Here is a 27,523-nt window from a genome sequence, read left to right as displayed (position 1 = left end):
TTGACAGAACAGACTTTATTAATCTAGCTTTCAAACACTAGAGGCTAAAATTATAACAATCTATTTACAGGGTACTACTTCCTACGAGCCCGGTGGGGCTGGCCTGGCGTTCCCCACATGCCCACCGAGCACAGGGCTGGGGCCACTTCCGCCAGCAGCACACAGAACGTTTCTGCTTATACACACGTGACCAGACTCAGAGACAGAACACCAGGCAGGAGGGCCCCAGACCAACAGAGAGAGGGACAGACAGACAGACAGACGGGCCGAGATCCTCAGTACTTCTTCAGGCTGTAGGTCAGGCTGCTGGGGACCCTGCGGCCCTGCAGGGGTGGCGAGTTCCAGACAGCAGAGCTGGTGCGCTTGTGGTAGCGAGGCTTGCTCTTCTTGAAGATGTCCTCCAAGTCCAGCTGAAGAATGGTTCCGAAGAGCTCGAGCAGGTTCGGGGGGTGGTAGTACTGGTGGATGATGGCCTGGCTGAGCTGGGTGCCTGCAGGGGAACACCAGCCGGGTCACCGCCTTGGGGCTCCCCAAGCCTGGAGCCCTGGCCACGCCAGCATGCCCTCACCTCCTGCCATGCCAGCTCCTCTGCACCCCACTCCTCCGGCCCCCCACCGAACCCTGATAATGCTCCCCTGCACACCCCAACTGCCGTCGCCTGGCAGCCCAGTCTGAGCACAGGTCCTCGGGAGCTCACCGGGGCCTGGCACCTGACTGAACCCTCGCTGCGTGACCACGCTACCCCTACACCCTCCTGGAAGCCGGGTCCTTTATGCTCCCCATTTTTAATGGCGAGATTTGCCAAAGGCACACAGCTAATAACTGGCAGAGCCGGGGTCTGGAGCCAAGTCTGGCTCCAGAATTTCAGCCTATGATGCCATCCTCGACTTTCATGGTTGGCTATGGATCTCATCAGACAGCCGCCCAGGCCCCGAGGTGGAGGGTGCAGGCTCAGGGGGCCTCTGGGCGAAGGCTGTGGGTGACACACCCCGGCCAACAGGGAGGGTCAGGTGCAACATGCACCCAGCTTGCTCCACATTGGGCCTTCCATGTACTAAACTCACTTCACCCTCAATAACTCTTCTCAACTGGGTCCTGTTAACATGCCCATTTCACAGATGAGAAGTTTAAAAAGCTGGCTGGCCCTGGCTGGTGGCTCAATGGATAGAGCATCAGCCCAGTGTATGAACATCCTGGGTTCAATTCCCAGTCAGGGCACACAGGAGAAGCAACCATCTGCTTCTCTCCCCTTCACATTCCCCCTTCTCTCTCTTCCACTCCCGCAGCCAGTGGCTCAACTGGTTCAAGCATTGGCCCCAGGAGCTCAGGATAGTTCGGTAGGAAGGAAGGGAGGGAGGGCAGTAGTTCGGGAGGGAGGGAAGGGAGGGAAGGGAGGGGAGGGAGGGAAGGGAGGGGAGGGAGGGGAGGGAGGGAAGGGAGGGGAGGGAGGGGAGGGAGGAGGGGAAGGAAGGGAAGGAGGGGAAGGAGGGGAAGGAGAGGAAGGAGAGGAAGGAGAGGAAGGAGAGGAAGGAGAGGAAGGAAGGAAGGGTCAACTACAACTAGATGGCTTTGCCAGTCATCTGGCTCCCTGGCCACACTGACACCTGCTTGTTGACACCTGCCAAGTGGCTTGATGCTGGTAATTAGGGAGACTAAATCAGATTCTGGTTACTGTGAGATTCCAATGAGGTGACACTCACAAGAGCAAGTTGCCTTATACAGAGCATTATCCCCCGAGCAATGAGACTGCAGCCCGCCTGCCCTCCACCCTGCGAACTCTGTAAAGCACCCACTGTGTGCACTGGCCCCCGCTCCACTGCCAGCAGGCTTCTCCACACCCACACCTTAGGCCGAACTCTGTAAAGCACCCACTGTGTGCACTGGCCCCCGCTCCACTGCCAGCAGGCTCCTCCACACCCACACCTTAGACCGAACTCTGTAAAGCACCCACTGTGTGCACTGGCCCCCGCTCCACTGCCAGCAGGCTCCTCCACACCCACACCTTAGGCCAAACTCTGTAAAGCACCCACTGTGTGCACTGGCCCCCGCTCCACTGCCAGCAGGCTCCTCCACACCCACACCTTAGGCCAAACTCTGTAAAGCACCCACTGTGTGCACTGGCCCCCGCTCCACTGCCAGCAGGCTCCTCCACACCCACACCTTAGGCCGAACTCTGTAAAGCACCCACTGTGTGTGCTGGCCTCCGCTCCACTGCCAGCAGGCTCCTCCACACCCACACCTTAGGCCGCAGCCACGCTCACCGCACTCCTGGGAAACGCTGGGGCCTGGAGTTGAGGCCTATAAACTCCAGGGTCACATCCTGCTCACATGCCCTGCCCCCACCACAGGGCCTCCCTCACCTCAGCTGGCTGGAACTCCCAGTCTGAGCTCTCCAGGCACCGCTAGACCCATTACCACTCTTACTCTAGTCCAGGGGTCGGCAAACTCACTAGTCAACAGAGCCAAATATCAACAGTACAACGACTAAAATTTCTTTTGAGGGCCAAATTTTTTAAACTTAAAACTATATAGGTAGGTACATTCCTTATCAAAGTAGCACCCACACGTGGTATTTTGTAGAAGAGCCACACTCAAGGGGCCAAAGAGCCGCATGTGGCTCATGAGCCGCAGTTTGCCAACCAGGGCTCTAGTCCCACCCCAGGCCACTTATTGGGGTCCAAGTCTCATCTGGCCTGCTGGGCAGGTCTCCAAGGAGGGGTCAGAGCCCGAGCTGGAACACCCAGCACCATGGTGCCAAGAGCCAGCCACAATTTATATACACTGGTTGGAACAAAGTAATCGGACACCTGATCCAAAGATGAGCCTACTGGCCACGGAACGACCAGCCTTCCCTGCGGGCGTCCCCAGGCCCAATGCAGGATGGTTGAGCCAACACATCCAGTGTCTAGCGGCTAGCCCATGAGCACAACAGCTTCCCGCACTCACAGCGCCAAGGCGCTCCCTCCAGGGTCCCAGAAGCCGCAAGTGAGACCAGGTCCCCAGGGAGCTCGGGCCCTGCTTACCTCTGGCCCAGGCGGGGATGGGCTTCCGGGGGTGGGCCTCATCATCCGTGGAGTCATCGCTATTCAGATCCATCCCATAGTTATCCGGGTTGATCTTGGGGGGACCCCTGTGCCCTTGTGGAGTCATTTGATATGAGGTACAAGCTGGAGACTGGAAAAGGTCAAGAAGGTTGTCAGTGCCCCCGCCCCTCTCCTGCGTCTCCCACCACCATGGGGCTCGGGCTGCCTCCCCGCACGGGAAAAACCAAGTCTCAGGGTCACAACGTCACACGACACACACAACTATGTATCTTCCTCTTTCCTGTTAAAGAAATGTACTTCCAGGTCAGCATGTCTGCTGTGAACAGCTCCCGGGGATTCCACTAGAAACCCCATGATTTGAAACTTAAACATCCCTAGGATGAGCCTGACCAGGCAGTGGCGCAGTGGATAGAGCATCGGCCTGGGATGCAGAGGACCCAGGTTCGAGACCCTGAGGTCGCCAGCTTAAGCGTAGGCTCATCTGGTTTGAGCAAGGCTCACCAGCTTGAGCCCAAGGTCGCTGGCTCTAGCAAGGGGTCACTCGATCTGCTGTAGCCCCATGGTCAAGGCACATATGAGAAAGCAAGCAATGAACAACTAAGGTGTCTCAACAAAAAACTGATGATTGATGCTTCTCATCTCTCTCCATTCCTGTCTGTCTGTCCCTATCTGTCCCTTTCTCTGACTCTCTGTCTCTGTAAAAAAAAAAAAAAAAAAAAAAAAAATTAAACATCTATAAGATGAATGCTCAGCTAACTGCTAACTTCCAACTTTCCAAAATATTTACCTAGGCTGCACTGAAAATCCCTCCTCATAGTACATTTTGTTTGTAAAATTTTTATTTATTTATTTTAGCAAGAGAGGAAGGGAGAAGGAGAGACAGAGAGAAAGAGAGACAGAAATATTAATCTATTCCTGTATGTGCCCTGACCAGGTATCGAACCAGCAAGCTCTGCAATTCCGGACAATGCTCTAACCACCAAGCTATCCGGCCACACCTTGTAAAGCAGTAAACTGAAAGTCACCAAAAAGCTTGCAATAAGCTCACAGGTTAATGATATTCTGATACAACTAGCTGTTACACAGTCAAAAACAAGACATTTACAAGTGCTGAAGTAGACAGGTATCTACAATATACTAAAAAGGAAAAAAACGGGAAGAAAGAATCAAGCTGTCAAATGGTCCGTATTATGAAGTAAATGTTTGTCCCCCCCAAGAATTCCTATGTTAAATCCTATCCATCAATATCATGCTATTAGGAGGCGGGGCCTTTGGAAGATGTGTAGGTCATGAGAGCAGAACCCTCACGAATGGGATTAGCCCCCTTAAAAAAAAGACTCCAGAGAGCTCAGTCTCCCGTCCCCCATGTGAGGTCACAGCGAGGAAACAGCTGTCCGTGAACCGGGAAGAAGGCTTCCACTAGACATGAATCTGAAGCACCTTGAGCTCGGAGTCCCTGGTCTCAAATGAATGTTCTTTTTCAGCCACCTCGTCTGTGGTACTTTGTTCAAGCAACCTGAACAGTGTAGGGCAGTACGTACAGTCTGTGTCCACGTAGGACTTGTCTGTGCGTGTAAAATTCAGAGGGAGACGCACCAGCTCTCATTCGAGGGTGCCTTCCTTTTACTTCATACTTTTATAAAATTTAGTTTTGTTTTTTTTTTGAACAAATTCTATTTTAAGAATAAGAAAGAATACACATATCAAAAACAGTAAACACTATTGGGCCACCGGTATCCTTCCTCTTACTCATGGCCCTAAGATATGGTCTGCCCCGCCCACTACCGGGAAGGGAATCATCAGAGCCGGAGGCCCCGCCCCCTCTCTGCTCCGGCCCCGCCTCACCTGCGCGTCGATGGTCACGTTCAGGCATTTGCTGGCCGCCCCGGCCTCCTTGGCTTTCTTCTCTTGCTCCTCCTGTAGGCGCAGCTGCTCTTCCTGGGACCAGAGGGCAGCCGGGTGTTAGAGACCATGTGAACTGCTCTCCCCTGCCCCCAGGCCAGCCCCGCGCAGCTGGGCAAGCAAGGGAGCTCCTGCCCCAGGAACCACTAGAGGGCTCCCCAGCCCAAGCTCCGCACAGGCCGCGTGCGCGCCCCACAGCGGCTCCCCTGTACCTTTCTCTTCTTCTCCTCCAGTTCCCTCTGCAGCTTCTCCTTCTGGAGGCGTAGGGCCTTCTCCCTCTCCTGCAGCTCCCTGAGGGCCAAACAAGAGCCGGTCAGGGCAGGAAGCTGAGCCCTGGCTGTGTCCATCCCCGCCAGGAAAGCCAGGGCCAGCGGCACTGGCCGTGGGAGACGGAAGGGCAGAAAGGGCACAGCAGCCACGGGCGCGCCGTGGCAGCAGCACCCGCACCGAGGGCTGGGGAGTGCACAGCCAGGGTGCAGGGAGCGCTCAGCTCTGCACAAGTCCACCTGATCTGGCGCTCGCGCGTCCACACAACTGAGGTCTCGGCTTATGACTTGTCTGCTGTACGATGGGGATCGTACACCTTACCTCCCGAGTCACCACAGGATTAGATGAGATAATCGGAGTTAGCTCCGATCGTCCTGGCCCACAGGGTGGACACTGGGCTCCACGCCTGCTGTGAGGCAGGGCTGGGCTGTTCTTGGGCTTTGAAACCACCTCCACTTACTTAGCTCGTGACTTGAACAAGTCATTTAACCTCTCTGCACCTGCTCCCCTCTGGAAAGCAGAGCTGCTGGTTCCTATGCCACAGCGGCCTTCCATTGAGGATTCAACAAGGGTCCATGCGTAAAGCATACAGCTCAGTACCCACCAAAGCTGCAACCATTACGAGCATCAGCACCCCCTCGAAGTCCCTGGCATCGTCCAGCACACATGCAATTCTAAAACTACATCGACTGTCACCCATCCACCTTTGTCCCCTCCCAGACTCCTGTCTCTGGCTCTACCACAGGACCAGGGACACCTTTTTGTCGATCAAGAAGCCCAGGGAGATGGGCCCCGATGCAGTTCAGCACTCTGGTTTCCAACCACACTTTCTACTGGGCCCGAAGCCACCCCAAGACAGACAAGCAAAGTTGCCAGGTGGTTCCCAGGAGGCGGCGGCGGGAGACAGGCAGCTGCTGGCCCCGTGTCTGGGTATTGCCACCTGTCTGTTCACGCACACAAGCCCAGTTCTCCGTGTCTGCAAACAAGCAGGCTCAGCGCAGGCTGGGCCCCACCTGTCCCGGCCAGCAGTGACTGTGGCGCAGCCTCCGCGGCCTCCTCAGGATCCCGCACACCAAGCACAGGGCCAGCCCCAGACACGGGCCTGGAGAACTCCGGGTGGGAACCCTGCCTGCTGCCCAGGGAGCTGCGAGACCTGTGGGCTCTTCGGCCCAGCTCCCCAGGGAGGCAGTGGGGAAATATGTTGGGGAGGAAGGAGGCAGTGCGGGCAGGGGATCTGAGTTCTCATCACCACAGAGGAGGTATAGTTAGTGGGCAGGGGCCAAGGATGCCAGAGGTCCTACAATGCACCACAAAGAACTCCTGCCCAGTGCCCATGGGGTCCTGCTGAGAAATACTGGCTCACCCTACAGCGCCTCCCATGTCAACTGAGGACAAAATGAACCAAACATTGGCTGGAGGCAGAACTGAGTTCCAAGTGGCCCCACCCATTATGTCTGCGACCTCCCAAAGCCAGCTCACCACCGTGGGGCGGTCCGTTGCTGCGTGTCCCTGGGCTCGGTCGCTCCTTTGCAAACCCCGAGCGAAGGTGGGAGCCGCTTCCAGAAGACAGCTCCACCTCTCATCCACACACGCAGGGCAGGGTGCCGCCTGGACCCCCGGGGGCGGCCCACCAGCCTGACCCTCGGGCGCCCTCACCTCTCGGCCTGGAGCCGCTCCTGCTCCCACCGCCGCTCCTGCTCGCGCTGCTCTGCCAGCTGCCGCTCCTGCTCGCGCTGCTCCGCCAGCCGCCGGGCCTCGGCCGCCTTCCGCGACCGCTCCTGTTCCTCCTCCTCCTTCTTCCTCTGCAGCAGCTCTTGGTGCCGCCGCTCGTCCTCCTCCTGTGAACACAGCGCCGGCTCAGGGCCTCAGGCCAGACGTGGGCTGGACAGCAAAGGGGGGTTGGCAGGGGGCAGCTCCTTCCCCGCAGCCCAGGGTCCAGTGGCACCGTCAGGCGCTGAGCTAGGCCACCCCATGCCCCCACGCCAGGTGCCCCAGAATCACCACCACCAGCCTGAAAAGGCATCTTGTGACAACTTCGCTTGCTGCTGCAGCAGATTTAGTAGCTAATAGTACAGAGATGCTAGCTGTGTGACACTGGGCTGTCACTTAAGCCTTCTGGCCTCAGTTTCCTCAACAATAAAATGGGAACAACAGTAATACCTACACTTCATGAAATTGCTGAGTTTATACATAATATACCTAAAACAGTGCCTGGCACGTAGTAAATACTCAATACAGTTTAGCCATTGGTATTATAACCCCAGCAGCAGATTTGTGTCCCTAGAGTTCTAAGAACAACAGCTCCGAGGAAGGCATAGACCAGGGGTCCCCAAACTACAGCCCGTGGGCCGCATGCAGCCCCCTAAGGCCATTTATCTGGCCCCCGCCACACTTCCGGAAGGGGCACCTCTTTCATTGGTGGTCAGTGAGAGGAGCATAGTTCCCACTGAAATACTGGTCAGTTTGTTGATTTAAATTTACTTGTTCTTTATTTTAAATATTGTATTTGTTCCTGTTTTGTTTTTTTACTTTAAAATAAGATACGTGCAGTGTGCATAGGAATTTGTTCATAGTTTTTTTTAATAGTCCGGCCCTCCAACGGTCTGAGGGACAGTGAACTGGCCCCCTGTGTAAAAAGTTTGAGGACCCCTGGCATAGACTCTCACTCTTAGCAGAACATCTCATCTTCACAACAGCCCTAGCAAGTGGATACCACTGCTACCTGAAGGAACCAAAGCACATAGAGGTCAAGTCATCTGTGCAGGGTCACACAGCTAATAAAAAGCACTGGAAGTCTGACTCCAGAGTCCATGTGCTTAACCCTCAAAGTGCCACCTCTACAGAAAAACGGGTGGCAGGTTACCGTCACCATCCCCATCTCCAAGACATTTGTTGAATGTCCTCAGGGCTTGATGCCACAAGATCCACCAAGATTAAGCCAACAAAGTGGGGTACACCCAGCAGTCCTCCACGCCCGAGCCCCTGTCCACCTGCTGCAGCCACCGGAGCCTCCGCGCCTCCTCCTCCTGCTTCCTGCGCACCTCCACCTCCTCCATCTTCTTGGCCGCTGCCTTTTTCTTGGCCTTCTCCTCAGCCAGTCGCTCCTCCTTGGCCTGCAGAGCCCACCCACATGCCCATTAGAGCAGCCCTACCCCCTCAACCGCACACAGCGGGTCCCAAACTGACAGGCACCCAAGACTCCTCGCAGCCCAGGGGAGGGGCCCTGGAAGGCCACCCTGCCCCGGAGCGCCAGCCCACCCACTTGCAGAGGGCTGCTCCTTGGTCCAGGGCAGAGACCTGCCACCCTCAGCTGGGCTCAGAGCCACTCCAGGGCCGCCAGATGGACAGGAGAGGGTCCAAGGGTGTCGAAGGGGTCCAGTGCTAACCCTCGGACCACCAAGTTGGACCTGCTTGGGCCCCAGCAGGGAACAGCCCACAGAAACGCGGCTGCCCACCAGCCCACGGCACACACCTTCTCGGTCTTCTCATCCAGCTGAGCAAACTTCTGCTCAATCTGCTTCTTCTTCTCCTCCTTCATCTGCTCCACCCGCTCCCGGGCCTGTAGCACCTTGCGCAGGCGCTCCTCGCGCTTCCTGTGAGCACAGGGCAATCAGGGGAGCCCGCCGCGGCCTGTGGGGTGGGGGGCCGGGGGCCGGGCCACTTACAGCTTCACCTCCTCCAGCCGCCTCCGCTTGTCCTCCTCCACCTTCTGCCTGCGGAGCTGCTCTGCCTCCTCCTTCCGCCGCAGGTTCTCCAGGCGCTGCCGCTCCTTCTCCTAGGTGGGAGGGGGGTGGGGGTGTGAGCGAGGATGGCCCAGTGCTGGGCAAGAACAGGGCTGCCAAGACCGCCCCTCAGCCTCCAGCCTCCAGCCTCCAGCCAGACGGGCAGCAGCACCAGACTGCTCCTGAGGGCAGAGTTGCCCCAAACACTCTCACTGCCACCCTCAGTGAGGCCTGGGGCTTCTACCTTTCTCCTTGGGGGACCCTAAGGCCTCCCAAGGGCCTGCGTCACCAGTGTCCTTGACTCAGCCCTGCCAAATCGTGGGCTGCACAAAAATTAGGTTCAAAATTGGACGTGCACTCTGATAACTATGTACAAGTGCATTTGAAGGAGAATGAAGAATGAGATAGGTAATTTATTATTATGCTTTATAACTATTTTACTGTGTGTGTATGCACGTGCATGCACTTTAACAAGTAATCACAAACATTCTTAAGGCAACCTGAAAAACAGGAAATCTCAGCAAGCAGAAGACCCAAAGAGAAACAAAACAGAAATTTTAAAACTAATAATAACAAATTCAAGGGACGGGTCCAAAAACAGATGAAGAAGACAGACACCATCAGAGCATGCAGAGAAATTAATAACATGTATCCAAGTAAACACAGAGAAAAGATATTGAAGAAAAATTAACAGAGCCTGAGGCAAATGTGAGGTGACACCCAAAGGTCTATCATTTGTGCCAGCGTCATCCCACAATGGGAAGAGTGCAATGCGGTGGGGGGGACACAATGGAGAAAAATATTGGCTTGGAAATGCTGCAAATTTGGTAAAAGATATAAACTTACAGATTCAAAAAGGCTATTGGAATCCAAGTAGAATAAAGCCGAGAAAACCCACGTCTGGCCCACATCGTAATCACACTGCGGAAAACTCAATACAAAGGGGAAAATTTTCTAAAGCAGCCAAAAAAAGTGAATCATTGCCTCAGGGGTTGGGTGTCCAGAGGAGACAATGATCTGAATGGCTGCAGACTTCTCTCAGAAATTATGGATGCCAGAAAGAACTGGCTCCACATTTGTAAAGTGCTTAAAGCTGTGGTCCCCAACCTTTATTGGGCCACGGACCAGTTTAATATCAGAAAATATTTTCACAGACCAGCCTTTAGGGTGGGACGGATAAATGTATCACGTGACCGAGACAAGCATCAAGAGTAAGTCTTAGATGGATATAACAGGGAATCTGGTCATTTTTTTAAAATAAAACATCGTTCAGACTTAAATATAAATAAAATGGAAATAATGTGAGTTATTTATTCTTTCTCTGCAGACCAGTACCAAATGGCCCACGGACCGGTACCAGTCTGCGACCCGGGGGTTGGGGACCACTGGCTTAAAGGAAAGACCAGTTAGCCAGAACTCTCCATATTCAGTGAAAACAGCCTTCGGAAACGAAGTGAAAGAGGAAAGAGCCTCTTTCAATTGAAGAAAAACTACAGAATTTGTTGGCAGAAGGCTCCTTCCCAAAGACTCGCTAAAGGAAATTCTCCAAACAAAAAAGAAGAAATGATACCAGGACACATGAAATATCAAGAATAAAAGAACAGGCCCTGGCCGGTTCGCTCAGCGGTAGAGCGTCGGCCTAGCGTGCGGAGGACCCGGGTTCGATTCCCGGCCAGGGCACATAGGAGAAGCGTCCATTTGCTTCTCCACCCCTCCGCCGCGCCTTCCTCTCTGTCTCTCTCGTCCCCTCCCGCAGCCAAGACTCCATTGGAGCAGAGATGGCCCGGGCGCTGGGGATGGCTCTGTGGCCTCTGCCCCAGGCGCTAGAGTGGCTCTGGTCGCAATATGGCGACACCCAGGAGGGTCGCAACATGGCGACGCCCAGGATGGGCAGAGCATCGCCCCCTGGTGGGCAGAGCGTCGCCCCCTGGTGGGCGTGCCGGGTGGATCCCGGTCGGGCGCATGCGGGAGTCTGTCTGACTGTCTCTCCCTGTTTCCAGCTTCAGAAAAATGAAAGAAAAAAAAAAAAAGAATAAAAGAACAATAAAAATGATAACTGTTGGGTAAATATCAACCGACTATTCTTTTTCTCTTGAGTTCTCACACAATGTTTGACAGTTGAAAGCAAAAATTCTAACAGCATCTGCCGGGGGTTGTCAATGTATGAAGACATAACAAGTAAGACAAGAATAGCACACAGGGGGGAGGGCAGTAAGATTTCTACATCACAATTGAACCGACAGCGATTCTAGAGTGATCCTGAAAGTTAAATCGTAATGCCTAGAGCAACCAGTAAAAAACTACAGAACAAAACAGTCAAAACCAAAATAGACAAATTAAAATGGAATACTAAGCCCTGGCCGGTTGGCTCAGCGGTAGAGCGTCGGCCTAGCGTGTGGAGGACCCGGGTTCGATTCCTGGCCAGGGCACACAGGAGAAGCGCCCATTTGCTTCTCCACCCCTCCGCCGCGCTTTCCCTCTCTGTCTCTCTCTTCCCCTCCTGCAGCCAAGGCTCCATTGGAGCAAAGATGGCCCGGGCGCTGGGGATGGCTCTGTGGCCTCTGCCCCAGGCGCTAGAGTGGCTCTGGTCGCAACATGGCGACGCCCAGGATGGGCAGAGCATCGCCCCCTGGTGGGCAGAGCATCGCCCCTGGTGGGCGTGCCGGGTGGATCCCGGTCGAGCGCATGCAGGAGTCTGTCTGACTGTCTCTCCCTGTTTCCAGCTTCAGAAAAATGAAGAAAAAAAAATGGAATACTAGAAGATGTTCAAGTGAACATTTATGCAGTATAGGTTTTACTGTATAATTCTTAATATAAGCTTTACTGTATAACTTATTAAAATAAGGTTTTGGTTTTGTTGTTATAACAGAGACAGAAATAGAAGGAAAGAGAAATGACCGTGAGCCATGGAGGCTAAGCTGGTGCGGGAAGGCCCTGGAGAAGGACACGGGCCTTCAGAGGCCCCACGGGGGCAGGGGGCAGGTGGCCTTTGGCTGGCTCTCGCTCACCAGTGGCCTGCCCCAGAGGAGACCAGCAGGAGGCCAGACCTCCATCCACCACACCCACCTGCTCTTTTGTGAGGAAAGCATCTTGGAAGAGAAAGCTGGGTGCCCAGAGGGTGCCCACCATCATCCCTTCCTGCCACACGAGCCCAACAGACTCCTGTGTCCCACAGGGGTCAGCAACAGGTCTCTGTCCCACTCAGGCAGGACACTCGGCCCAAAGGGTACCAGTACAAGGTCCCTGTGACCTACCTAGGCCCCTGATCTCCAAACTCAGGAGTGTCCTACCACTACCAGATGCCCTAGGCAGGGACCTGGGTCCCTAAAGCAGGAAAAGGCATCCTGGACCTCTCAGTCATCACCAGGAACCCAGCAAGGCCCCATTAGTCTGGAGGAGCCTAGAAGTTCCCTGCAGGGTGAACAAGGAAGTCTGAGTCTGGCCCACTGCTCTGGACTCAGGTGCCTAGCAGGCGCCTAGCAGAAAAACGGGAATGTAAGGTCTCCCAGTCCGCTTACTGGATATTGGAAGGTAAGCCCATCTCCAGGGCCACCCAAAGGAAACCAGCCTTCCGGCAGGACAAGCAAGTTTAGGGTCCACCTATCCACCTGCTGGGACAGCCCCATGACCTGCCAAGCCCAAGGCACTGCAGCTGAGGCCCTCGATGGGCGCAGAAGCCCTCAAAACACCAGGGAGAACTTAAGGAATGAAGGGGCTGCAGCCGGGCCACTCGGGAGTCCCCAAGCGCCAGGACTGCGGGCCCAGCACATCCCAGCGCTCCGTGTCTCCCTGCTCATGGCTGGTGGCCCAGCTCAGCTCTGAGGTGTCCAAGAGAACAGCAGTTCTGTGGAACTACTGACAGTTCCACCCTCAGTCACCTGCCTGTCCTTCCACCACTCATTACTCTGCGGCTCCTGCAAGGCGGTAGCGCAGGCGTGTGACCCAGTAAATCACAGCTTCGACCATAACTAGAAGCCCAGGGTTGGAGAGCAGCGAGGGAAGCGGCTGCGGGGAACTTGAAGCTGTGGCCCTGGTGCCGGCTGCAGGTCATACATCCTTTGCTTCCTCTGCATCTGGGAGGCTAAGACCCCGCCTCCTGGTAGCAGAGTCAAAGGCAGAGCGGCAGGGAGGAGGCCTGGTCCAGCCCGACCCACTGGCGCCTCCAGCTGCCACCTAGCACCTCTGGGTCACCGCCCACCTCCCCTATGGCTTCCGCTTAGCATGTTAGTGCCTCTATAGGTGCGGTCAGTTTTGCAAGGACGGCTACAGCAGCTAAGTGTGAGGGGGGGGCGAGGTTACAAGGACAGGAAAAGGCTTTACTTACAACAAAGCTGCACTGTGGAGAAGAGGAGACAAGGAAAAAGCCAAGAGTCAGTGCAAGGCCAAGGGGCATCCGAGAAGCTGGTCAGGCTCCTGGCCATGCCAACGAGTCTGCTCCGGGCCTGCAGTCCCCTCTCACCCACCCGCATCCCAACGCAGGAAACCATCGCACGTGTGTCCCCCACCTAAACCCTCAGGCACTGGGGATGTGGGGTGGGTGGTCAGGGTAGGGGCCTGCTAGGCCAATTCTGCAACTTCCCAGCCCAGGGGCCCAAGGCCCAGGCCAAGCCTCTAGTACAGAACCCAAGAGGTCAGGACAATCCCCAAATGTTGAGGCAGCCCGTGGTCGGAGAGGCCTGAGCTGGCCCTTGACCAGTGTCAGGTCACAGCTGCCTTGGCCCAGAGCCATGCTGCTCCCAGCAGCCGAGGGGACGCCTAGGAGCCTCTAGCCATGCAGCCCAACTGTAGCAAAGCTCAGCCGGGGACACAGGCTGCCTCACCTTCGGGTCTACACGCAGGGGGGTGTTGCGCTTAATGAAGGATTTCATGACACTGCCGCGGGAGGCTGAGGTTGGGGTCATGAGCATCTGGTTCCTCTGCACCGTGTGCAGGAAGGTCCGGAGAGGCCGTACCACCTGCAGAGGGGCACCAGGTCAGGACCCCGGGGCGGGGCGGAGGCAGGGAGGGGGGAGAGGGGGCTGACGCCCACGCACCTTGCTGGTGGGGCAGGGCGGGGAGGGGGTCTTGCTCCTGGGGGGCTGCAGCTCCTCATCCTCCAGCTGCTGCTCCTCGTCCAGCTCACTCACGGCCTGCTTGTAGCTGCGCTTCCTCCTGCGGGGGGCGGGGGGCAGCAGCGTCCAAGGTCTGACCCGAGGACCCCCTCCAGAGCCCTAGCCACACCCCATAAAAGGTTATCCCTGTGAAGAAAACTGAGACCGGCCCGTAGGACTCACCGCTGCAGAGGTGGGGTCGCCCTGACTGACCTCCACCCCCTGCAGCCCAGTCAGAGAAAGGGAAGTGATCAGCCCATGGTCACATGACCAGGAGGACACAGGAGGATGGGTCCAGGGGCTGGCCACTCCCTCCCAGGCCAGGCTCCTCCCACAGCACCAAGCTGCTTCATCCCTTAAGTCAGAGCTGAGAGGAGACTAAGCCCCTGACCACACGCCCACCCACCCTCCCAAGAGGACTCGAGGTCCATGCCCCTTCAGGCCCTTTAGAACACTGGCCTACACACCCCTTCCCAGACACAAACCTGACGCTCTGGGGTGGCTCCTTGGGGCCATCTGCTTGATTGATCTTGGCTTCTGTGAAGAGAGCAACATCAGAGAGACTGCTGGGACAGCACGGAGGGGCCCCCGGAAGGCTGGGCGGGGCAGCCAGGGAGGGTGAGGCCCTCTTCCAGCAGACCCCGGGGGAAGGGGGGGCGGTGAAGCTGGCTCCTGGCAAACTAGCAGACCCCGGGGAGGGGGGTGAGGCCGGCTCCTGGCAGACTAGCAGACCCCGGGGTGGGGGGTGAGGCCGGCTCCTGGCAGACTAGCAGACCCCGGGGAGGGGGGTGAGGCCGGCTCCTGGCAGACTAGCAGACCCCGGGGTGGGGGGTGAGGCCGGCTCCTGGCAGACTAGCAGACCCCGGGGAGGGGGGTGAGGCCGGCTCCTGGCAGACTAGCAGACCCCGGGGTGGGGGGCGGGACTGGCTCCCTGCAGACCTCTGGGCGGTGGAGGCAGAAGCACCGCCTTCCCCAGGGGCCAGCATGCTGTACCCAGCCCACAGACCTCACCCCCAAGCCCGGCCTCTGGAATGAGGACTGCAGGACAATCCGAGGCGGCCCCAACCATGACCTGGCCACCGCTGATAGAGCCAGGGTGCCTTCCAGGATTAGAGCCTATGGAAAGTACAAGCTCTCACAGGCCCTTGACTGATGTGGAAACCACTCCTCCCCGCCCTCCCAGCGGGGCCGGTGTGACTGGAGGAGGGAAGGGCTCCCACGCAGGGTCCACATGGGGGTGCGGGTCAGTGCACCTGCGTCACTGCCAGGAGAAAGCACTCATCTTTCCCCTGCCCTCTGACACCTTCATCCCAAAGGGTCCTTACAGCCCCCACGGGGGTAGGGGGCTGGCTTGGCCACTGTCCCTGACCCAGGGTCACTGGGGAAGCATGTTCAAGTCCTCACAACAACAGTGCCCTTCTCACCAGGGAGACGGGAATTGGACCCTGGGGCACCTCTGGCAGACGGGGGGTGCAGAAGCCCAGAGTCTACAGCGCTCCCGCTCCCGGTCTCTGCAGACAGGGGACCCACATGGTGAGAAGGGAGCCCGCAGAAAGGACAGAACAAGACCCCAGCATCCAGTTCCCCTGCTGGCCCTCGGAGTGAAGCTCAAGGCCTTGCCCGGTTCAGGCCCTTCCCCCCACTCTCCCATCTCCTGCACCAACCAGCTGTGGCCGCTCACACGGCACCTGGCAGCAGCTCCAGCCAAAAGGTGGGCGAGGACAGCTGCAGACTCAGGTCTGCGCTCCCCTGGGTCCCATTCAGCCCACAGCCCAGAGCACGCGGCTTCCTCTCTCCAGAGAGAACGTCAGGCCAGGACCGCCAGGCCTCTGCACACACCGAGTCAGGAAGACTCACCTCGCTGCCCCACAGAGGGTGTTTCCTGGCCACCCGCTGCAGGCCGCGAGCCAGGCATGCTAATGGCCGTCTTGGTGGCACGGCAGGGCCCCAAGGTACTCTCTTCATTCTTGGGGGTCTGGGGAAAGAGCCAAGACTGTAGGGGTCAGCATCTGGGACTCGCAGCCCAGAGCACAAGCCCAAGGCCCTCGAGCCCTCCCCTCCCTGGCCGGCCACTTACCTCTGCCACCGCCTCCTTCATAGGCTCCACCTCCTTGCTGGGGTCCTCCTGGGGGCTGAAAGCAGAGCAGGGGACACTGTGGGACCCACCAACCCATTTGGCCCCAGTCCCTTGGGTAGAATCCTCGAGGGGTCCATGTCAGCTGCTCTGGCCTGGGCCACAAACAAACCCACAGCCCCAGGCAGGACGGGCCGACCACAGCCAGAGCCAATGGCTCCCTAGAGCATCCGGGCCCGGGTGGGCAAGGATGCCAGCTTCCAGTCTGGCTTCACGTCACCTCCAGCAGGGTCGAGTCAGGACAGGAGCCTTCGCCCTGCTCCTCCTCAGTCCCTTGGGCCTGGATGAGCCGCGTCTCTTTGGAAGCCAGCCCTCCACTCACCACAGGGCCGGCAAGGCCAGCGGCTCTGCCCAGTCACCCTGTCTCCCCATCCCCAGCACCGAGCTTCTGTTCCAACAGTTTAGTGATAGCAGGACGTGGCCTGCAAGACAGGGCGTGCTGGCCCGGAGCAGTGCTGGGGTGTCATCCAGGGCCAGGGAGCAGCCCAGCTCCGTCCTGCCCACCCAAACTTGACCATGGTCCCTCACGGCTGCACTAGCTCATCCATAGGCCTTGGGACCCGACAATCTATGGAGCCCACGTCCCAGGATAAGGCTCGGAGGGGTCAAGGCCAGACCAGGGCCGACAAAGGCTACTGACAAGGGATGCCGACTTGACACTGTCACTCACTGCCTGGTTAGTCGGGGGCGGGGCGGGGCGGGGCTACACCGACAGGCAGTCCCCAGGAGGAGGGAAGGGTCAGGCATGGGAAGCACTTCCATCCTGGCCCCAGCGTGCCCAGCCCCCCCCCCCCCCGGGGAGGATCCCCAAGCTCTGGACCTGAACTCACCTGACCTTCTGGGGCACCTCAACATTCAGGAGCCTCTCCAGGTAACTGTGACCTGAGGGAAAAACAAAGGAACAAAAGATGACCTTTAAAAACGGGTCAGGTGCCACTCCAAGAGATCCAGGGACGGGCTGGTGTGAGCGTGGCCACACCCTCTCCAGCTCAGAGACCCCTCCCTTCGCTAGACAGGTGCTCTCCAGACTCACAGGACAGAAAAGCCTAGCTTCGTTTGAGAATCTCTTTGATGAAGGAGTAGAAACTACTCTCTTCATTACACCTAAACTGAAGAACATGACTTCCTAAGATTCTGTGTGATAAAGCAGAAGATGCACCTTATGGGATAGATTAGAGTTGCCATGATCTACTTACAACACAATGGTGGGATCTTGATAACGTTACACGGAGTGAAATAAGTAAATCAGAAAAAAACAAGAACTGCAGGATTCCACACATAGGTGGGACATAATAACGAGACTAAGAGACATGGACAAGAGTGTGGTGGTTATGGGGGGGGGAGGAAGGAGAGGGAGAGGGGTGGGGGAGGGGCACAAAGAAAACTAGATAGAAGGTGACTGAGGACAATCTGACTTTGGGTGATGGGTATGCAACATAATTGAATGACAAGATAACCTAGACATGTTTTCTTTGAATATATGTACCCTGATTTATTGATGTCACCCCATTAAAATTAATAAAAATTTAAAAAACAAACAAACAAATAAATAAAGTTGCCATGATCTGAAGAGGGAGGATTTGTCTGTGTCCTCCTCCTATATGAAATGGCTAAACAGAAAAAAAAAAAAAGCAGAAGACGCAGAATGCCAAGTCTCTGGGAAGAGCACGCATGTATGAGTTTCCAGGCAAACTAGCCACTCTTCTCATGGAAGACCGTTTTTAACTGAAGGAACAAGTGACAGACTGTGGTTGTTCGAGCCTGGGTACCTGGCAGATATTTTCTTAAAAATGAATAAAGTGCCTGACCAGGTGGTGGCGCAGTGGATAGAGCATCGGACTGGGATGCCGAGGACCCAGGTTCGAGACCGCGAGGTTGCCAGCTTGAGCGCAGGTTCATCTGGTTTGAGCAAAGCTCACGAGCTTGGACCCAAGGTCGCTGGCTCGAGCAAGAGGTTACTTGGTCTGCTGTAGCCCCACGGTCAAGGCACATATGAGAAAGCAATCAATGAACAACTAAGGTGTCACAATGAAAACCTAATGAGTGATGCTTCTCATCTCTCCGTTCCTGTCTGTCTGTCCCTGTCTATCCCTCTCTCTGACTCTCTCTCTGTCTCTGTAAAAAAAAAAAAAAAAAAAAAAAAAATGAATAAAGTAACTTAGTCACTTAAAACAACTAACAGTATTTGTTGACAATAATAAAGAATTGAGCCAAAAAGAGAGAGAAAATAAACATAAACAGAGTTTTGGAAAGTACGTATCCACCACCATGAGCTTCAAAGCTTCCCAATACCTAAAGATGGTTCTAATACCTAAAGACCAGAACTGCCTGCCTCCCTCTCTCCTGTCTCCCCTCCTCTCAAGGTGGAGAGGAGTCAGAACAGCTGGTGTCAAATGCAAATCAAATGCGACGGTTGAGTGGGAGAAGCAATCGAATGGCTTAATGGGGATCTGGATTTGGATCCCAGGGCAGGCACGGGCTCTACCGTCTCTCCCACCCTCTCCCTGAAGCTGCAGGCTCACCTGCCCCTTGGGGCCTCTTCCCGGGACCAGATTCAGGCCAGAGGAAATCTCTGAGGCAGGTCAGAACCATCTGAGCCCCTCTGAAGACCCAAAATCAGATAGTGGGTCAGACCACACACCTGCGTGTACCCCAGATTTAGCATCGCTGAGCCCCATGGTCCAGAGCAGGTAGGGAAGAAACCTGGCAAGGTGAGGTGCCCGCACCTTCCTGACTGTGCCCCAGCTGGGACATTCTATGTCCTCAACAAGTGGCTGCCAGCCTAGAAAGGACCAAACTGTGGGGCTCAGGCTCTAGGTCCCGGGTTATAGACTCAGCGACCTCCTTAAGCCTCGGTTTCCTCCTCTGTGAAGTAGGGAAATTCTAACAGGCTAACAGAACCGCTGCAGGGACCAAAGATCATCTCGAGTTTAATAAATCTTACAGTGCCAGGCAGATGCCAACAACAACTTTAATACACATTAATGTAAACACTGCCCCATCTTCTCCATCGACCCCACTCCCATCCATCCTCTGGCTGGACCCTCGTAGCAGCCTCCTGCCTGGTGTCTCTCCCTCTTGGTCACTTTTTATACAGTGCCAGTGACCTCCCAACAGCCATCAAGGGCCACAGCCACACTCTGTGACCCCACACATAATGTGACCCCACACTGGCGGAATCGAGCCCAAGCCCCTGTGTGGCACATGACACCCCCTCGCTCGCATTCCCAGCCTCAGGGTCGTCATACTAGCTGTTCCCTCTTCCGGGACACCTTTCCATATTTCTACTTAGCAGGACCCCGCCTCCGGCACACAGCCAGCCCTGACGCATCAGCTGCCTGTCCTTCTCTGTGGCTCCCCCTGGGGCAATGGTTGTCTGAGCTAGGATCCAACGATAAACACTGCTCAAGTCACAGATCATCTCTGTACACGGCGCAGCAGAACCGGCGACCTCAGCAGTCCAGGTCGACGCTTTATCCACTGCGCCACCACAGGTCAGGCTGCAAACACCGTTCTAAGCACACTGCATGGGTTAGCTGAAGAAACAGCAACCCGTGACGGCGATGCTGCTATCACCCCAGTGACAGACGAGGGACGAGGCCTGTGAAGAGGCTCCTGTCACCTGCCCGAGGTCGCAGGGAAGGTACTGGCTGAGCTGGCACTCAATCCCAGCATCTGTCCATCGCAGCGAGCTGGCTATGAGGACCATCACCTCTCTTCAGCCCAGTAGCTCGAGACTAAACAGCTTCACTCATGGAGCGGCCCACAAACGAGGTGAACCTGAGCCCCTGCAGGACAAACCCACTGGCCTGGGGAAAAGGCCCAGGTTCGAGTCCCAGAACGGCGTTAACCACAGGGACACGGTGGCAACCTCCCTGGACCTCAGTTTCCTCGTGTGGAACAAGAGGGCCGGCCAGCATCTGCACTGCCCAATGCGGTTAACGCCAGCCAGGTGGCACTGTTCAAACCAAAATTAACTAAAATGTAATAAAAGTAGAGATCCAGTCCTCGGTCATACCGGCTACATTTTGTGGCTACCAGATATGGAACATTTACATCATCACGGAAAATTCTACGGTAGCTCCTTGCCGGAGTATCAGATGGACCCCCAGAGCCCCTCTGGCAAGCTGGGCACCAAGGACCCCCCACTGTACCTACCCCCGCCGTACCCACGGACTCACAGATGATGCGGGCAGAGGCAGCTGGCTCTTTGGTGGCCTTCTGGGAGGAGGACTTCTGGGCCAGAGATCTCGGGGAAGCAGGGGAGGGTGGGGCAGTCAGGCTGCGCCGCACTGACCGCCGGTCCCCACGGGAGCCCGTGGGCACGGAGAAGTTATCCGGCAGGATGGGAGCCAGCACCTGCGCCCGCCGCGGGGAGGCTGGGGAGCCGGGAGAGTCCTTCGGCTCTGGGGAGGTCCGTGCAATCCTAAGCTTGGAGGCAGAGCGCCCAGCTTTGACCCCTCGGCCCTTGGGGTCCTGGGGTGTAGTCGTCAGGGAACTCACGGCGACAGACTCCAGTCTGCCGGCCTCTGACTTCTTGGGGGTTGACTCCTCATCTGATATCAAGGTGATCTGGTTGGCCGGAGCTGGCCCTGGAGCCAGGGCCGTGCACAGAGCTGGGGACGGAGCCCGGGCAGGGCCGTGCTGGCCGAGATACCGCTCAGCGCTGCAGCGCTCTCTGAGGCCTATCTCCACCACGGGCACCAGCTGGCACTGGGTGACACTCTTCTTGGGCTTCCCGGTCAGCACTGTGGGCGACTCCGGGGTCGGCGAAGCAGGAGGCACGGTGGCCGCCGCGGCCGCCGCCGCCGCTGCAGCACGGGTCACTCGCCGCAGGACAGAGCCATTCTCCCCTGCCACCTTGGCCAGCTGCTCCCCTTTGTCCTTGCCGAGCAGCTGCTGGGAGCTCAGCCGGCTGCTCCGATTCTTTCTGCGGGACAACCTGCCGAAGGCGCAGAGCAGAAGCTGAGAGGAGCCGGCAGGGCAAGAAGGCACCCCAGCATTCGAGCAGGGCACCTTCTCCCCAGGAGCCACCAGCTTGGGTGGAGGACAAAGTGGAGGGCTGGGAGGCAGAAGAGCAGGGTTCTAGTCCGGGCTCTGCCACCCCTGCCACGAGGCCAGCGGCCACGCCTCTCTGAGCCTCTGTCTCCCAGCCTGTAAACTGGGGATAACGCCAGTCCTCCCCGAACCACTAGAAAGATGGAATTCACAGAAACCTCTCGCTGACTGAGCTCACCCTGTGCCAAGCACCCTGTACAGGTGCTCGGAGGCCCTGGTCCACATCTCTGCTGGCTCTCACCCAAGCAGAAGGTGGGATTCTTTCTTCTCCCACCTCTGGAAACCCTTCCCCTCCTCTAAGGCCCAGATCACACCCTTACCCCAACACACACACACACACACACACACACTCTCTCTCTCTCTCTCTCTCTCTCTCTCTGGACTCCAGTCATGGGTCATGCTTTGTTTCCCCGTGACATCGGCCCCTCAGCATGGCCCGTGTGCCACCCACTTCCAGGCCTGCAAGCCTCCGCTCCCAGTGAACTTCTGGGAATCACGCTCTCCCGGGAGGCACAACGCCTCCAGATCCCAGCGCAGCTGAGCCCCGCCTGACCAGGGGCAGCTGGGCCCTCCCTACCTCTTCCGGATGGGGTCTCTGTTTTCATCCTGAATGTAAGAAACCCGTTTCTTTTTCCGTCGGTTCTTCTGAGAAGGTGTTTTGGGCATCAGCTCAGGTTCTTTGCTGAATTCTCTGTTTGGTACAGGGAAGGCGATCATTGTGGCTACCTGGGAACCACCGGCCCCTCCCATACCCGCCCGGCCCCTGCCCATTTCCTGCCAGTGAAAAGGTCAAGCTGGGTGACCAAGCCCAGGTGAGCTCTCCAAGGTCATGGCAGGTCCCCTGCCAAGTGCTCGGGCTTCCTCCCAGGGATGCGGCAGGTGAGCAAGGCTGCCAGCAATCATGTGCAGCCCGGTCCTCTGAGGCTCAGCCCAACACCTCTCCCTCCTCTTCCCATTATACCAGGTGGGCCCCTAGCACACTGGGCTCTCGAGAGAGAGACCCCTGGCAGCCTGTCTGCCTTGCCTGTCCAGCGAGAAGTGGGCTGCTGTGTCCCCGGCCCTCCCACCAGCACGCCCCATCCTCACCTGGTGAACATGCGTATGGCCTCCTCCTCGATCTCCTGGAGCCACACCAAGTCCTTATTGTCCACGTTGCAGACAAACTCCAGGAGCTTCTGGTCACACAGCTCCAGCAGGTGAATGGGCCCGGGGGCTGTCGTCCCCATGGTGGCTCTGTCTCACAAAAAAAAAAAAAACAAAGAAAAAAAACAAAGAAAGGAGGCACGGGACTGGAACCATCTCCAGAGAAGCAGCCTGCCAGGCCACAGCACCCATCCCCCAATCACAAGACACCACATGCCCGAAGCTGGGCCCCTCCCTGCCCACCGCCATTGCCCAGAGATGCAGAACTCCAAATGCCAACCCATTAGCCCCATTTTTGCTTAAAGAAGGGCCTGTCCTACTCACACTCTGCAAATGCCTTCCCTCTCTCCAACCCCAAGTCCCTGTCGCATAAGTCCACACTACCAAGCCAATTCTGGTATCTAGAGTCCTCCTTACAAATGGCCTTTTCTGGGGCTTACAATGACAAGGCATGGCCAACTGCTTTCCTGGATCGAGGGGAAACCGCAGCCATCACAGGGCCCCGGTCTACCTGCCCAAACACAATCCTGCTCTTACTCTCTCATGGGCCCTCCTCTTCCTCCCTGTGGATGAGCAAGGCTTAGACCCAGCCACCGTGAGCTAGACATGAGCTGACCCCAGGCCTCACGACAAAGAACCTCGAATCCAACTGCCTCTTCAAGAGGCCAGTGAACTGAACGGAAGGGGTTCTGCGTTCCAAAGGAGTCGGTAAGAAAGAAGGGGGCAGAGACTGCTCCCCGCCAAGAGGCCCCCACAACCCTCTCTCCCTTGAGCTGAAATGCCCTAGAAATGGATGAGGAAGCATGAGGGGAGCAAATAAGCTATGTCTTATTTTTTTTTAAGAAAACTTGTGTACAGCCTGACCAGTCGGTGGCACAGTGGAGAGTGTCAGACCGGGACGCAGAGGACCCAGGTTCAAAACCTGGAGGTTGCCGGCTTAAGTGCAGGCTCATCTGGCTTGAGTGCAGGGTCATTGGCTTGAGCATGGGACCATAGACATGACCCCATTGTCTCTGGCTTGAGCCCAAAGGTCACTGGCTTGAAGCCCAAGGTCGCTGGCTTGAGAAAAGGGTCACTGGCTCCACTGTGCCTCCCCCCATCAAGGCACATATGAGAAAGCAATCAATGAACAACTGAGGTGAGGCAACGAATTATGGATGCTTCTCATCTCTCTCCCTTCCTGTCTGTTCTTATTTGTCCCTCTGTCTCTAATAAAAGAAAACTAAAAAATATAAAAAAGGTAACTTGTGTAGAAATACTGGTGGGGTGTTGGGTACCACAAGCCAACAGGGTCTTTGCAGTTTAGATTTTGGGGGGACAGAGGTGTGGGGAACAGGCAGTAAACTGACAGTCCCCCCAACCCCCCCCCCCACCTCACTTGCTTAGTGAAGTTGCTAAAGGCTGTTTTTTTCCACACCTCCCTGTCAGCTGTGATGCTGGATTGTTTATACTCATCCTATCCTCCTTGTCCCTCCGGAGACTTGAGGCGATTTCTTTTTACCTTTTGTTTTGTGAAGTTAAGATGTTCTGTATGGTGGGGGTTTTCTGCTCTTGGGAGAATTGTTGGGTTGCCTGGGAAATGTGATTTTGTTTTAGTGATCTCTTAGGTTTGAATTACCTCACTTGGCCCTATAAATAAAGCGGACAGGTGGGTGGAGGCTTGCCTTTTGCAAGCTATCTTTTTGGGTTGTAAAGAGTCCTCTTGAGCCCATCCTTTTTCTCTCTATTTTCTACATTGTGTGTTGTTCCCACTCAGGACCTGGAATTACTAGCCTCGCTGGTTTGCGGCACTGGGGGAAATACAAAACCAGTTTTCACTCAGTTTCTTAAAATCTAGCAGCTCAGGCATCCTCAAGCCTTGCTTATAAATATCACCAAAGTCCCAGTCAAGGAAGAAGTGTTCCATTAGTCATAGCAAGGGCTCAGTAAATATCCCTACTGGAATGAATGAACAAAAGAAAAGGGAATGGGTGAAGGTCGTAAGTCATAATGACAGACTGCACGTCTCATGACACGGCGAAGACCCACCACCCTGATCTACACCTTCAAAACCAAGAACCATGCAAAGCTCAACCTCCCACCTAAGACAGAAGCACCTAGAAGGAGGGGCTAGGCTAAGAGCTTAACACCAGGTCCTGCCGCAGCCTCACGAGATTTTCTGGGATCTGATTTCCAGAGCACACAGCCTTGTTCCCCGAATAAGGTCTGCCCTCTGGAACCTAGTGTCTCCTACTGTACAGTTCTCCACATTACTTGGGATCTCAGCAACTCAGGGAGGAGCTGACCATCAGCCATGATCCCATCTCCATTCATTTCAACTCTCTGCACAGCACTTAGGTGACTCTGGATCTGTTTGCTTACTGCCTGTCTCTGCCCACTAAACCTTGCTCCTGGGGGCAAGCTTTTGACTGCCTTCCTTATAGCTGAAAGCCCAGAGCCCAGCACAGTGCCTGGCATGAAAGAAATACTGTTTGAATGAGTTACTCCACCTATCAACTCTAAACCTTGAAATAAACCTCCTAGGCATTCTCTTCCCACCCCACCCTCACACACAGACACCAAATAAGCTCATTCTACACGGGTTAGGGCACGTCATTCTCATTCAAAGCTCCCGCTCCGAGATGCCAAGAGTAGCCCTAATCGGGGCAGGGCCCATTGGGCAGGACCGCAGAGCCGCACTGAGACCGCTCTGCAGCCAGTCAGTCGAGGGCTTGGTCTCCCCACCGACATCACTCTGGCTCCCTCTGCCCCTCTGCACCAGAGTTCAGTCCTGGCAAAGTGCAAGACCCCAACCAGTTCCAAGCCAGGTAAGGGGAAATTGTTCAAGGAAGCCAAAACCAAGACAAAGGTTCACAGAAAAGCAGCTTGCTATCACTTTTATTTTAAAGTATATGTTCAAAACAGCCAAGTGGGTGATAGCTTCTTTCCCTGCCAATACTTCCCTCACACCATACACCAGACTAGAGGCCCCTCCGTCCTCCTTTGCAATGCCTGCTCTTTTGAGGGTGCAGGAAGTTGGGGACCTCACCGTCTACCATTCTTCAGTGAAGAGCGGCCCTAACAGCCGCTTCCATTCGCTGAATCCTACTCCACGCTCAGATCAGGCATCATCTCATTTAAATCTCACCTCAACCTCAAGGACACCCGTGTGCGGATGAGGAAACTGAGGCCAAGAGAAGTTAACAGATACCCCGGGGCCCGGATTTAAATTGTGTTCTTAACCACCAGCTATGCCGCCTCCCCGATTTCAGCCTCTGAAAGGCAGGCGTCAAGTTTTGGCTCTGGGCATCTCCGAAGAAGGCCACGGTGGCGGGATGGAACCGAATCGCAGACAGCGAACACACCTGGGGGCTGACAAGGGGAGGCATAGGCATCCGGAAAGGGTTAGTTTAAAATGTCGCTCAGCCTGACCTGCGGTGGCACAGTGGGAAAGTGTTGACCTGGAATGCTGCGGTTGCCGGTTTGAAACCCCGGGCTCCCCTGGTTAAGGCACATATAGGAGTTGATGCTTTCTGCTCCTCCCCCCTTCTCTCTCTCTCTCTCTCTCTCTCTGTTCTCTCTCTCTAAAATGGATAAATAAAATATAAAATTAATTAATTAAATTTTTAAAAACTAAGCTTTAAAAATAAATAAATTAAATGTCGCTCAGCTGGAGGCGGGAGGTGTTGAGCGAAGCTTAACTGTACAGAGAAATGCCATCTGGTATAATTCCACCACACAGCCCGGTCGGTGTGCGCTTCCTCCGCGTCCAAGTCAACAAACGGCCTCCTAGGCGCACAAGCGTGCGAGGCTCCGGGAGGGGACGGGGCCGAAGTGGGGGCGGACCAGTTCATCTCAGGCCCTAGGACTAAGGTGGGTCACCTCGCCACGTGAAAGAAATGACCTGTCCATTCCCAGGCCGAAGGAGGGCAAGGGGTCACGCACCCGGTTCGGAGTTAGCGGGAGGGTAACAAATCGCTCAGCCTCTCAACACCCCCCGCTGGCTGCCCGCGCACACTCACTCGGTTGCACCGCGTCTTCTGAGTGCTGCTCCGATCCAAGTCCGGCGGCCTCCCGAGAAGACCCTCCCCGCCCGCCCAGACCCGCAGCTCCCGTACTCGGAGGACCACAGCTCCAGGCAAGCAATGGGGCGGTACAGCGCGGGGGAAACCTACGATTTTCAAAACTGAAAGCTCGACCAATCCCAGGCAAATTTGTTTGGACAGTTGCAAAACTCTAAGCCAGTCAGGTAAAGGATAGCGCCAATCAGGCCACCTATTGGTTACTTGGGTTGGCAGTCTGCGGGACTAAGAGGCGGGGAAAGGAAGCGTTGAAACTTTAACTTGCTCAACTTCCGTGAGCCGCGTCCAGCGGCCTGAAGAGGAAGTCGCCCCGCGATGCGGATGCCCGCGTCGGACCTCATACGGCGGAACTACCAGCCCCAGTGTGCACTGCGAAGGCCTCTCGGGGCGTGGGATGCGCCCCTAGTGGCTCCGTGGGCGGGACTCCTGGACCCCGGAGGTCATGCTTGTTCAAGGAGTCTTCCACTTTGCCTTTTTCATCCAGTTTTGTTTTCCGTGTTGGAAGACATCCTTCCGATCTCTGTCATTTTTGAAAAGCACACACACAAAAAAAATTCCAAGTCATGCCGAAGACTATATTTATGGAGAGCCCTCGGTCACTTCTTGGGCAGCAGCAGCCTGGATCCCACCAATACTGAGCCCCTAGTGTTTCTTTGAAGTAGTGGTTCTCAACCTGGGCGACTTTGTGCCCGCGCCCACCCCCGCACTGTATGAATACATCTTGTTTTAGGGGAAGGGAGTTGCTACTGGCATTTATTCAGTGGGTAGGGGCAGGCCACGCTGCTAATCACCCTTCAGTGCACAGACAGCCCCCACAGCAGAGAAGTAACTGGCTCAAAATGCCAGTATCACTGGTGTTGAGAAGCTGCTTCAAACTGTCACTTTACTATGTGAGTTGGATTGCCATCACATATTAAAGCAGTTAAATCTGGAACTGTTCTGCGTGACCAGGTGGTGGCGCAGTGGATAGAGCATTGGACTGAGATGTGAAGGACCCCGGTTTGGGACCCCGAGGTTGCCAGCTTGAGCGCAGGTTCATCTAGTTTGAGCAAAGTTCACCAACTTGGACCCAAGGCCCCTGCCTTAAGCAAGAGGTCACTTG

The 27,523-nt window shown here is 55.9% G+C and overlaps 1 protein-coding gene and 1 pseudogene across 2 annotated transcripts; one reads left to right on the top strand and one right to left on the bottom strand.

The window, feature by feature from the left end:
• On the bottom strand, nucleotides 1-26,486 carry INCENP (inner centromere protein). 2 transcript variants are annotated; one of them, XM_066251715.1, is made up of 18 exons: nucleotides 26,362-26,486; nucleotides 22,304-22,450; nucleotides 21,795-21,908; nucleotides 20,341-21,101; nucleotides 16,990-17,041; nucleotides 16,103-16,157; nucleotides 15,883-16,000; nucleotides 14,511-14,562; nucleotides 13,969-14,086; nucleotides 13,744-13,890; nucleotides 8,879-8,988; nucleotides 8,686-8,806; nucleotides 8,204-8,326; nucleotides 6,870-7,051; nucleotides 5,159-5,237; nucleotides 4,890-4,982; nucleotides 3,024-3,174; nucleotides 1-490 (listed from the first exon to the last, which is right to left on the bottom strand). In XM_066251715.1, exons 2-18 carry the CDS (start codon nucleotides 22,441-22,443, stop codon nucleotides 276-278), a joined length of 2,631 nt encoding a protein of 876 aa, XP_066107812.1. In that variant the 5' UTR covers nucleotides 22,444-22,450; nucleotides 26,362-26,486; the 3' UTR covers nucleotides 1-275. The 2 variants fall into 2 exon arrangements, with proteins under 2 accessions (XP_066107812.1, XP_066107813.1); XM_066251716.1 differs by having other exon boundaries at nucleotides 13,756-13,890.
• LOC136321262 (small nucleolar RNA SNORA29) lies at nucleotides 17,684-17,783 on the top strand (annotated as a pseudogene).
• Nucleotides 26,487-27,523: the final 1,037 nt, after the last annotated feature.

This window comes from Saccopteryx bilineata, chromosome 1 (assembly GCF_036850765.1).
Source record: "Saccopteryx bilineata isolate mSacBil1 chromosome 1, mSacBil1_pri_phased_curated, whole genome shotgun sequence".
Classification (NCBI taxonomy): Eukaryota; Metazoa; Chordata; class Mammalia; order Chiroptera; family Emballonuridae; genus Saccopteryx; species Saccopteryx bilineata.
Note: the sequence above shows the minus strand (reverse complement) of the source record. Positions and strands in the feature narration are given on the sequence as shown.